This window comes from Sceloporus occidentalis, unplaced genomic scaffold, assembly GCF_023333645.1.
Source record: "Sceloporus occidentalis isolate IW3139 unplaced genomic scaffold, rSceOcc1.0.p SCAF_2, whole genome shotgun sequence".
NCBI classification, from domain to species: domain Eukaryota; kingdom Metazoa; phylum Chordata; class Lepidosauria; order Squamata; family Phrynosomatidae; genus Sceloporus; species Sceloporus occidentalis.
In genome coordinates, this window is record NW_028316982.1 from 129,407,660 (window position 1) to 129,420,923 (window position 13,264).

At 38.0% G+C, this 13,264-nt stretch overlaps 1 protein-coding gene across 2 annotated transcripts in view; it reads right to left on the reverse strand.

Moving 5' to 3' along the window:
- Positions 1-13,264, reverse strand: part of UVSSA (UV stimulated scaffold protein A) — a 66,709-nt gene that overhangs the window by 27,655 nt on the left and 25,790 nt on the right. For both annotated transcript variants that reach the window (XM_089510965.1, XM_089510964.1), the window contains exon 8: positions 11,604-11,718. In XM_089510965.1, the coding sequence (XP_089367091.1) occupies positions 11,604-11,718 (115 nt within the window). The remainder of the gene's footprint in view (positions 1-11,603; positions 11,719-13,264) is intronic.

A 13,264-nucleotide genomic window follows, 5' to 3' on the forward strand; every position in this document is an offset into this window, starting at 1 on the left:
ATTTCTGTTAGGCAAAACAGAAAACTGGGTAGCAGAACAGACTACACTGGAAAAAGACATGGCTGGCTAATATTCCACATGGCAACATTTTTCTTTCAAGTCCTATCTGTAATACACTATAGAACAGTATAGATATGGTCAACTTGGGAATTATCTGATGATTTTGTGTATAAATGATTCCATATTCACTGAAATCACTATTAAGAGTTCATCATAACCACAATCTCTTATTTATAAAGCAGCTTAGGTCTGATAGCAACTGTAAAGACACTGTTCTTGTTGTTGTGTGCCTTCACGTCGTTTCTGATTTAAGGTGACCCTAAGACAAACCTATCATGGGGCTTTCTTGGAATGATTTGTTCAGGGGTGGTTTGCCATTGCCTTCCTCTGAGGCTGAGTGCATGTGAATTGTCCAAGGCCACGCAGAGGGTTTCATGGCCGAGCAGGGAATCGAACCCTGGACTCCAGAGTCATAGTCTAACATTCAAATCACTATGCCACACTGGCTCAGAAAAGTTTTTATGGCCTGTTACAGACTGCCAAAATAAAGCTGCTTCGGGTCTCTTTGGAGGTATGCTATTTAAATGATGCATGGGTCCTAAGAGTCCGGAGGTCGCCCCAAAGCCACACTCCAGTCCTAAGCACTGGAGTGCAGCTTTGGTGCAGCTTCCGGATTCTTAGGATGCATGCATCATTTAAACAGCATACCTCCAAAGAGATCCGAAGCAGCTTTATTTTGGCAGTCTGTAACAGGCCTATGTCTGTGATCCTCTTTTAAAAATGAAACAGAAGGATTCTGGAGGAAAAAGGGAAATTATACATAAACTGGGAGAGTGAAAGAAGCAAAGAGTTAAATAATAATTAGTGTAGGAAACAAACAAACAAGCAAAACCCTTGAAGAAGACTGACATGCAAGATGGAAGTGCTGAGAATAATTTATCCAAGTTTGATTTATACCACTCATGAAACTTATTATCTCATCAACAGAGGAAGAATAAATGACTATTAAGAATAATTTCAACAATTTACTAACCACTAAAAAAATTCCCAAAATGCCCTCAACATTTTCTGTTCTTCACAAGATAGGTGCTATATCTGCAGTGCTCCCATTTCTTGCCTGGTCTTCTTGAAGCTAATTTCAAAGACTATTTTCATCTAGCCCATTTATAGTCTAATATCAATGAGTGAGGCTTACCTGTGAGTACATTTAAACACCATGATTTGTATGCAGAAGATCCCAGGTTCAATCCCCAGTATTTTCATTTAGGGCTAGGAAATAGTCCAGACTGAAACCTTGGAGAGACACTGTCAGTTACCTATACTAAATGGACCAATGATCTGACTTGGAACAAGGCAGCTTTCTACTCCTAATAGGAAACGTCAAGCTTTCTATTCTGTTAGTGGTTTCTGGGTTTAGCATCTGATTCATTATTATGTGAAACATATATTCCTATTATACCTTATTTTAAGAGTAATTGTGGCGTAGTGGTTTGAATGTTGGACTAGGACTCTGGGAGACCAGGACTAAAATCTCTACTCAGCCATGGAAATCCAATAGGTGATCTCGGGAAGGTTGCCTGCTCTTAGCAACAGAGGAAGGCACTGAGAAACCTTCTCTGGATGAATCTGGCCAGGGAAATTCTGTTTCTCAATCTTTTTGTACTGGAGGAACCACTGAAAGAATTTTCAGAGCTCGGGGAAATTTTGCATAAAAATTATTATATTTACAGCTTGAGATTTTTTATCTCTCCACCCAAAAAAAATCATTGCCTCATACAGAATGCCTAATAACTTCTCACGATACCCTAGGGTCCCAAGAAATCTGGTTGAGAAATCCTGTCTTTTGGTATCCATAAGCCAGAAATGATTTGAAGATATGTGCACATCCACGCACACATACATAGCTGTTTTCTTTTTCAAACTGGCAACAAGTACTCCACAGATGAGAATTAAGTGGCCTTCTAGAAATTGTGGGACTACAACCCTGGTGCTGACTCCTACTGGCAACCCCAACAAGAGTAGACTCATTGAATGCCTTGTTTAATATTAAGTCAACACTTACTGTATATAATCATCTATAAGTCTAAAAATTTTATTAAAAAAATGAACCCCAAAACCCTGAGTCAACTCATCCACAGGTCAATGTAAGTACTGTAAATATGGTACCATACAGTACTTTAACTCTTATTTTAAAAGGAACCATCCCCTGATGAAGTCAAAAATGTAACCTGTCCTGGAAGCACTGACCCCACTTCTCCATTCAATCTTTATTGTGAGCACAAACAGTTATGCCTGCTGATTTTTTGTCAGTTCTCTGGCATTGTTTTCCTTTGCTTCATCCTTTGTTCAGATCCTTTGTTACATACCTCTAGGTTTTATCCTCAACTTATCCATAAGTCATATCAAAATCCATAATTTTGACCCCAAAACCTGCCCTTGACTTATACATGAGATTGATTTATAATTGAGTATATATGGTATGTAAACACCACTGTTTCAGTATGTCTGCTCTGCATAGGACTAACAATAGGATACAGGCCCTAGACAAGTAAGAGGTGATGAGGGTCATACATTCTCTCTCTCATCTATAACAAGTCTTCTGGTTACAATGCATATTAATCAAAATTATATTTGAACAAATTAAACCATTATTCATAATGAAAAGGCAGAAAATTGTAGTCTTATATAAGCATAAATTCTCTTTTCAAAACAGCAGGTAGTTCTGTTATGATACTACAAAATGGCCATCATACTGGAAAGATCAGGTGCAAATGTAAATAAGGATTATACAAATGAGAGGTCATTAAAAAGCCTGGTAATGTTAATTTGGCATGACACCCTTTAATGGGTTATGTCTTCACACTTCAGTTACCTAATCACCTAAATTCTTTTACAAATTTCCATTTCATCTTGCACATGGAAAATCAAATTGGCCTTCTCCCTCTGAATAACATTTATCCTAAAACTCATTTCTTGCTTTTAATTTGCAATTAAACTGTACTTTTGTATTATATTTATGTAACTTATTACTGTAGTATAAACTGAATAGTAATCAAGATATATTCATAAAGCAAAAATGTACTTATTTGTTTGATTTATATCATGCTTTTCTCCCAAATGAAAGCATAATTAGCAAACTATTTATTCTGACAAAAAAAAGGAGATTTAGGATTGCCAAATTTTAAAGTATATTTTTTTTCTGCCTGTTGATTATTGTTGTTGAAAGACTGGATAATGCTACAAAATTAGAAACGATTAGAGCTGGAAGGTTTTGATGTAAGACTTGGTTGGCATGGGTTTCTTTCATATGACAAAATCAAGGGAAATGTTGATTTTAACAATCATTATGCTAGAAAACGTTTGTTAAGAATATGTAATAAATATAAGGTAAGAATTTGTTCGAAGATACCTTTGTGGACTTCACCTTTTATGCAAGAGAAAAGCAGTTAAATGATGAATAGATTACATATGGAGATCTCTTAGTGCTAGAGAAAAATTAATATAGAATCAAATCTATACAAGAACTTGTGCAGAGAATACAGATTCAGTAGTATACAGGCAATTGTTTGAATGATTAAAATTGATAAGGAACTGTATGGTTTTGAGTCTGCCAGATCAGATATCAAAATACAATTACTTTTGAATAATTAGAACTTCATAACCAAAACATACAAAATGTTTTTAAAAATTGAAATGGAAGATGTTGTTCAGTAATAAGTAATAGGTAAAATAAGTAAGAGTACTTGGTGAAATGGGCACAAAATATTGATCATAATATACAAATCGACCAATGCTGAAAAAAGATCTAGAATTTATGTTGAGTTACAATTTTATAAGATGGTAATTAACTTCAGAAAAAAATTCTAATATGTATAAAGATACTTTTAATTTGATGGAAGATACTGTACACTAAAAGCTAATATTCAATTGAGATCATTTTCTACTTGGAATTTTGGAAGAATAAATGGAAAAGAAGAATGGCAATATTATACAATATAAGATAACTACATATATGACAGATTGATGTATGTACAACACTGGAAGGACTCAGTTGTTCCCCTTCAAGAAGAATGGGATATAAAGCTCAATGATTTTGCAGAGATAGAAAAAAATTAACTAATCTTATGAGAGGGGAAACTACATAGCTGATTCACCAGTCTAACCCAAAGGGTATTTACCAATGGCTCCTCTTTATCCTGGAGAGAAATGACCAGTGAAGTGCTACAAGGTTCTGTCCTGAGCTTAGTTCTATTCAACATATTTATCAATGACTTGAATGAAGGAATAAATGGCATGCTTATCAAGTTTGCAGGTGGCACCAAATTAGGAAGATTAGCTAATACCCCAGAGGAAAGGATCAAAATTCAAAATGATCTTTATATATTAGAAAGCTGGATAAAAACTAACAAAATTAATTTCAACACAGAGAAATTTAAGGTACTACACTTAGGGGGGAAATTTAATGCAGTTAAAGTCCAAAACACCTGGAGCACTAACGTTTGGCAATCACTGGTGCAGATCATGAAAAACTATGGCTCGCTCTTAGAGAAATGGTGTCCCATAACATTTGCTTGTCCTGATGCATAACCTGTACTCAGGACAAGAGGCTACCATTAGGACAGAACACAGAGAAAGTGAATGGTTTTCAATTAACAAGGAGGTTGAAGCAAGACTGCATTTTTATCTTCTCTGTTTAGCTTGTACACTGAACATATCATAAATAAAAATCAGATTAAACTCAGAAGGAGGAGGTGTGAAAATTAGAGGAATGGCAGCAATTTAAGATTTGCAAATGACACTATACAACTAGTAGAAAATAGCTAAGACCTGGAATGACTACATAAGAAAGTCGAGGAACAAAGTTTAAAGAGACAGGTTTACAGTTGAACATTAAGAAAACAAAAATAATGACCAGATGATTGACATGACTTTAATGTAGACAGGTTTGCCTAGGGTTGCGATGAGTCACAATAACTTGAAGGCACACAACAACACCAAGAACAACACAAGAACAGCAGCTTTCAATTAAACAAAATAACTATTTATAGAATCCAAGATTAATTTTTTTAAAAATTGGTCATAGATCCACATACCTCTGGAAGTTAAGGCTGCTGATTTACACACACACATTTATTTGGAAGGTAGTAGGATTTGTTTCCAAGTAATCATGTATGTGAACAATTTCTAAATACTGTATTCATTCATAAATATAGGCATACTTAAATTAGCAAAGCAAATGTGTTCCTGTGGCTTACTGCTTTAACAGAAAATTTGGTAGCAGAGCCAGAAATAACACAGGAACAATAGGGATAGGTTCCTGCACCATAAAAAATAAGAGCATGTTTCAACAGTGTTTTAATGAAAAACTAACAATGCGCACGTGTAATTGTAATTAAACAACCAGTTCAGATAAGCCTGGCATAAGTAAATACAAGCATTTCTGAACACTTGAAGGCTTCTTCCAAGATGCATCCAGGGGTGTTTTGGTTTTTTTATAGCATGCACTTTTCTTAGGATTTTCATTATGATGGTCAGTTATGTTGTTTTTAATGAGCTGCGGTAGTTGGTGAAGCACGGCTATTTAATTTCCCAATTTCATTCTATTTTGCGGTTCATACATGCTCAGTAAATTCTAGGAGTGGCAGCTGCTTATCTTGCCTACTGTAGGCAGGCACACACAGTTACAGTAGGATCAATGAGAGCAAATTTCCATCCTTTCTCAGCTGAAGCTTTATTGTACTGTTTAATGCAGACATACTGCTACAACTTAATATCAGCCCCTTTCATCATTTTATCAATGCCAATGCTGCTAAAAATCTTTCAGCGATACAGAGGACAAGAGGGAAAAGGGGGCTTAGATGGCATTAGGAGACTTTGTAAAAAGGAGCTTTTTTATCAGAGGCTTTGCCAACTGAAATATACTTGTATACCGTTCCTCAGATGGCATGCCCAGAATTGAACCCAGTACTACTGACAAGGCCTGACTAGTACAGAATATAGTGGGACTATTATTTCTCTTATTTTGGAAACTATTACTCTATTAACGAAGGCTTCTTTGATGCAGCATCACATTACTGGCATCATATTCAATTTATGATCAACAATAATCCCAATTTTTTTTACAGGTATTGCTGATAAGCCAAGTATATCTTATCCTATATGTGCATTTGATTTCTATGGCCCCAAAATTATAATTTTGCATTTGTCTCTGTTGATCCCCCCCCCATTAGTTTCAGCCCAGTTTTCTAGTTTATGAAGCTCCTTTTGAACTGTGTTCCTATTTTCCAATATGTTATCTACCCTTCCCAGTTTTGTATCATTTGCAGACTTGATAAAGGTTACATCTGATCCCTCATCCAAATCACTGATAAAAGTACTGAAGAGTGTCAGCCCCAGGAAAGTACCCTGCAACACTCCAGTCAAGACTTTCTTAACTATGGTATCTATTTATGATCTGAAAACTATGAGGCTTTACAGACCGGCATCAAAGGCTGGCATGGGGGCAGAGTGGGGGCGGGGTGTCTGCATGATGCACGCCCTGACTCCACCTTCATGTAGGAGTGACCACATGGTGAGTGGCATCACGGCGCTCCTCTGGCGCTGCGTCCAGATGACATAGTGAGAAAGGAGCACTGTAAAGCCAAGCTGCCACCAGCTATGGCGCCCTTTCCACGGTGCAAAAAGGAGCTGCTTTTCGTGTGGCCTTTTTACGCTGTGTAAAGGTCAGATTGGGGCTGTGGCCCTATCCGGTGAAGAAAGGGGTGGCTTCAGGCTGCCCAGTATGGGTGGTGTGTTCAGCCCCTAAATACAATGCTGAGATCAGATAATAAAAAACATAAAAAAGACCACACAAGTTCAGTGAATGATCCTGGTCAGATGCAGGTAGCATTTCCTACACTGTAGTGCCTCATCTACTGAGAAATTCCTAATAAATAAAATGAGTATCATTTATAAGGCCTGAATTCAGCTTTTACATATTTTCCACAGATAGAAAAGCAGTGTTAAGGAATGATCCGATCAGGGCGTTTCTAGGGGTGTGTGGACTGCACCGGGTGGCACCGCAGAGATGGTTGTCTGCCTTCCAGTGTTGAATGTACCACTCTGCCTCTCCATAGGTAGAGTAGGAGCCCTGGAGACTTACGGTCCAGGGATGGACCAGGTCCACTCACCCAGAAACAATGAGGCTGGACGGAATGCTGTCAGAATGTCACAGCAAACTCCTGGAGGCCTCTTGTATTGCCAAATGGCACCTGGACTCCTTGTGAACAAGGTGGGTAGATTGCAACAACCTGAGACATGGACAGTCCCTTTGGATGCCCCAGTCCACCAGCTGTTGGTGGCAAGTATACCAGAGCCTCTCCTTTCCACAGTGGCCTATTCTATTCCTGAGGGACCATTGCCCTGTCAGAACTGAGCTTAGGGTGACAGCACAGGTTACCACATTGGGGTGACACTAGCTCTAGTGATGCCACTGGATTTAACTGATATTTGTTAATAAACATTTATAGCAATTTCTTTCATTTTAAACATGAATATTCTTAAAAAGAGAATTTTAGTTTTAAAAAATCAGATCTAATGCCCCCAGTAGAGATAAAAAAAACAGAGGATCACAGTGTGTGAATATGCTTGCATTTCAATCACTATCACATGTCAGTTTAATCCACAAACCATTCATTACGGAGCAGTCCTACAGATAGGGTTGCCATATCCCACCAGCAGGTGGGACTGTGACGGTTGCCGCCAATTCCCGGGTTTGGGCCCAGCCCCCGGCCTGCTGATGCGGCCATTGCCGCGGCCGCTAATGCAGCCAGCCAGCCAGCCACCCGCCTCTGCCTGGCCGCACCGCCCACAGCAATTGCCTGGGTCATGGCAGCTTGCACTCGCTCTGCTTGCACACCCGCGTGCAGAGCTAAGAAAGAGGAGCTTCTCCCCTTGAGGCTGGCCGGCCAATCGCGGAACAGCAGGGGTGGGGCTGTTTTCAGCCCCAGTCTGCCATTGGCCAGCCTCAAGGAGGAGGCGAAGCTTCAGCAGAGGAGGAGGCGGAGGAGGAGATGGAGGAGGAGGAGGTGGATGGCCATTTCCAAAGTGTATTTTCCTAAAGTGTATTTTTTCCAAAATGTGTGTTGTTTTTTCTTTTAATGCTAACAAGTCTGCCTTGTTTTGACAATGATGGTGATAGTGATGATGATGATATTGAAATCAGCAAGCCTCTGAGACATGGCCAATGTAAGTTGCTCTGATTTTTACAAGCTCATGAGCAATTAAGAAAAATCAAAGTACCTTGACCAAATACACGCTTCTGAGAAGTACACTTGGTGTAAGAAACCTGAAACCGAGGGCAAATCCACTTCTTGTTAAACCACCTTGACATGTTAAATATGCATAGCCATGTTAAACCATGTTAAGTGTTAAACCCAAAGGGTTTGGTTATGCAATAAGCCTCTGAAATATGCAAGAGGCCATGTTAAATAAAGTCATGTTAAATGCCGAAATGTGCTGTTGTGTGTGTTTTGGAATGGAGGGGGGGTGTTTGGCTAGAAAAGGAAGTACATTTCTGCCATCTGTCTAGGAATAATGCCAAAATGTGCTCCATTTTGAACATGCGTAAGAAACATGTGTTTATATTAATGCTTTTTTAAATTATTATTTTTTTTAGTTGTTCACGTGTCCTCCATGTAAAAAATATGTCCTACACGTGGGGCTAAATTTTGTCCTACATTTGTCCTACATTTTTACATTTGTCCTGGTTTGGATGCTGACAGTTATGGCAACATTACCTATAGATGCCAACTAGCAGAATATTATAGCTTTGCAAAGTGTCTCAGTACAAAGTCAGTAGAGATATCTCATACAACAGGACTCCCAACTCCACATATGAAAGGTATCCTCATTTTTCCTAACACATCCCTGGAAAGTGGTCTTGCTGCATTAAATGGTTACTGGTGTTAAAAAACCTAAATGTGAGAACACTGAAACTGATTTTGGAATAGTAAATGCATATTCAGTGCTTCCCTTTAGCTGTTTCCTAATCTGTAGCCAGGACCTGTGGTTTGTAAATTTATTTGACAAACTGATGAATTTCTAAATGCAGTACCAAGTAATTCTTGGTATGCATGAAGGTATTATATAACAAAAATGAATAGTAGAAATTCTGCTTTAAAATCCTTCTGGTACATAAGAAAGCAAGATCCAATAAGGCTAAACTCTGTGAACTCTGTGTTTTGTTGTTTTTTTGTTCTTGTTCATCAGATCAGGACTTGATCTGATGAAAGCCAAATATTTCTTCTCAATTTAGACTGTCACCAGATGGTGAGGTTTCTTTACTTCTGCCTTTCTTGAATACCATGAGCAAATCAAATACCATGAGCACCAAATGCCATGAGCAAATATCATCAGCAAACAATGAGTGAAATAAAGATCTCTGTGAAAAAAGCATTCTACTGATTGATGAACAATTTAGATTTTCATTAAATACAGTAGCACAGCAGTAGGAGCATTACTCAAGTACCTGTTGAAGTATATATAAACTAAACTGATCAATTTCGCCATGTCTTCTTGTTGCCAGGTCTGGTGCACAGTTAAGAAACCAACTAGAACCTAGTTGACAGAGCTCTAAGAGTGGGAAAGCCTGATGCGCATGTAAGTAAAAATTACAAGGGGAAGAAATCTGTAAATGTCATTGTTAAATTAGGGTTGCAAGCTGTAATTGATTAACTGGTGCTATTAATAGATGATGGCTTTAAGCAGACCTTTAAAATTGTTCCTTGATTCATCAGCGGGTTGAGAATACATAAAAATTAGACTCCTCAAGTGCTGGCAATATTGCACAGACATTCTGCCTTTCTTTTAAACATATAAACTTGGTGGAAAAATACAGTTAAAGGATTTCCCCCCCTTCATATTGTGTGCAAAGCTAAGCACAGCTTTCCTTTCAGTGCTAAAGTACTAATGTTCACTTTGCAACAGGAACCACAGGCCAATGATCTATGAAAATCAATACTACAAGTTTTCAAGGTCCATAATACTGTTGGGATTTGAATTTCCTTAGTTCGGAAAGCTTATTGTTGTCATTGCTTGCTTTGTGCAACTCTAACTAGAAATTCTGGCCTTTCATTCAAACTAAGTGAGATAACAGTATCTGCAAAATTTTACTTCCCTATAATTCTGTGCAAGCTTACTTAAAAATCAGTCTCACAGTATACAGTGGGACTCACATCTGAATCAACATATAGCAATTTTGCTCAACAGTTTCACCTTCAGAAGGATAATCATAAAAATTAAAGTGATGTGGGGAATAGTAGCAAAAGACTATAGGTAGCATGGAGCTGGACTGGGAACAAGGAGCAAGTTTACATTTGGTTTATTTTTAAACTGCCATAACTAAAAAAATACCTCTGTATATCTTTGATTACTAGGCATTAAGGTCTGGCTTTGGGTATACAGCAGTAAATATTAGCTAAGGGATCAAGTATATAGAATTTTAAGGATCATTAATGAGCATGCATATCTTAATGGAAATTTCATTCAGAGCGGGAGTCTTCCACTGGAGACAATGCTTGAAGGTCAAGAAGCTATATTAATACCTTTCACAGTGGGACAAGATAATTAACTCCTTGGTTTTGGAAAAATGTGATGTATAGAAGTCTTTCTGATCAAAACAACCCTGACAGATTGGTGCCAATATTAATGCAAGACATACACTGTGCACATACAGTTTCATAGAACATGGCTTGCCTATGTAGACTCAAATTCTAAAGTCGTTGATTCTCTCTCTCTCGCTCTCTCTCTGGATAGATGAACACTGACAAACAGAAAAAAAGACCATGACAGCACTGTCACTATACACACAGATGATAATGCTGCAGCCCAGTCTTTCTGTAATAATGTTGCATCTCTGAAAAATTAGTTCCTTGGAAAGTTGTTTGAGTTCCACACAACATTTTCCATTTAGGTCCATGTTGTGAGATGTAAGCCAAGAAATCTCCTGACAGAATGCCAAGGTTTTAGCTTCCTCTTTATTAGAGAAGCTTCTTCTATAATCTACTGAAAGTATGGTAGATTTCAAAGATTTCAAAACAGGAGGCCACAAAAAACATAAACTCAAAAAAACACAATCAAATGTTTATTAGCCTGCAGGAAACACAACTAACACTGGCCTTACACAGAGAGGAATGTACTCCAGAAGGCATTTGGATTTGAGAAACGGGACTAAAGTGTTTAAATAAAAGCTATAAGAATATTTTTCTTCACAAGCTGGCCCTGCCCAATATTCTTATGATAGCCTTTATGTTGCAGTTTTGAATGTAAATCCCTTTTTACTAGTATTCTAAAACATTAGCTCTCTAATTATTTAATACTTCTAAGTATCCATAGTCATCATGCACAAACACATATGAGTGACTAAAATAAGTCTCAAACTCCAGTTGCCTCCAAGATAATATTTGCTTTTTGAAAGCCAGTCTTGCTTTGTCCCTGATTTCCTCACAGCAGTGAGAAAGATTACCCACACCACTGATCACTTTATTACCTCATAATGGCTGTTTATTTGCTTTACTGCAGCAGTAACATGCAGGGATGAAGCTTTCACAGCTGGGCAAACTCACCATATTCCTTACGAAGGTGATCTGGAATGTGAGGCTCATAACCCTCCTTCTCAGGCACTTCTATGAACTCATCATCTTCTTCCTCTTCCTCTTCCTCCTCATCTGTAGCTTTCATCTAAGAAAAGTCAAAAGCATTAAGAACAGTAATGCAGAACACAATATGTCACACAAACACTTATTTATTTAGTAACAGAATATCTCCTATCCAATTTTATTTTCAGCTTAAACTCTGACATTACATGTCAACAAATGACATACAAAGCAGAACATTTTGAAGACATTTGCCACCTTTACCACCTTCCCCATCATCCCTTCCATTTGTATATTAACTTTACTGCTACTTCATATTTTGTCAAGAACACAGCAAACTTTCAGGGTTTTCTTCAATGAACATGGAAACACATGAACCATCCACTTGATAATGTGAAGCATCTAAAGAAGTAGGATGTAGTCCACAAAAGCTCATGCTGAAATGAATTGATCAATCTTAAAGGTAACCACAAGATTCCATTTTCTTTTGATGATGTGATATTTTAAACCATTACCTTGTGCCAGCAACTTTCCAAAAAGCATTACTGGCAATAACCTACACACCCTAATTTGACTACAAAAATGATTGAAATTACACAGGATGGTCAGACACAGCTTGGATCTCAAAAGGAGCATCTCTTTTTGGCTTGGTAATGGAACTTTTTATTGTTGTTATTTCCTGGAGTATCCACACAGCAGAAGGAGAAGGGACCTGCCTGCATGAATGTCCCTCCAACACCACCTAAACTGACAACAGCCACATCTTGACAAAATGCAGGCTTGTGACTAACATCATCACTCTCTCTCTCTGTCTCTTGTATGATTTTTGATGTCTTTGATGACGAAGCCTGTGAATCTTCAAAAACTTGCAGCATGCATTTTGGTTGACTGAATAATGATATTGCTGTTCTGTGTATCTTGGATATTATTGTATATGTTTTTTAAAAAACAGTAACCATATAATAAAGCAAGCAAGAATTTTAATTACCAATATAAATCAGTAGGTTGAAAATACTCTTCTATTTACTTGATGACAAGGCGGTATTGTTAGTGATGGGTTGGACATAGGTTAATAACCTAAACCTTAACCCAAAGAAGAATTAACCAGCTGAGCAGCTTCTTGGCTCAGAAGAGAAGCTAGACTGTTTTAGATGGGCAGCATTCTCTTCAAATGACCTGATTCATATGTTAGCAGTGCTTCTAGACCCACTTTGCTTGGGGGGGGGGGGGGGAAGGATAAGGATTTCACTAGGAATTCCACACAGCTTGAGCCTGCCTACCAGCTTGCAGTCAGTCCAAAATAGGCAGAACTGGCCAATACTATATATACTCTGGATACATCTGTGCTATATTCCTGCAACATACTCTATATAGGGCTGCTTTTCAAGAAGGTTCAAGAAATTACAGCTGCTTCAAATTCTGCTCCCATTTCATTTTGCCTCATTTTGCGTGCAGGGACAACTTAACATTGGTGCGTCTAATGCACATCCACCTCACTTCAGATTTCACTGATTATACTGTGAATCAAGCACTCTGTAGGTAGTCAGTTCATTAACAGTCCACTCTCTTCATTGCTTCTTTCAATGGCCCTTTTAATAAAACATCCCACTGATCTTTAATCTTCTAATATT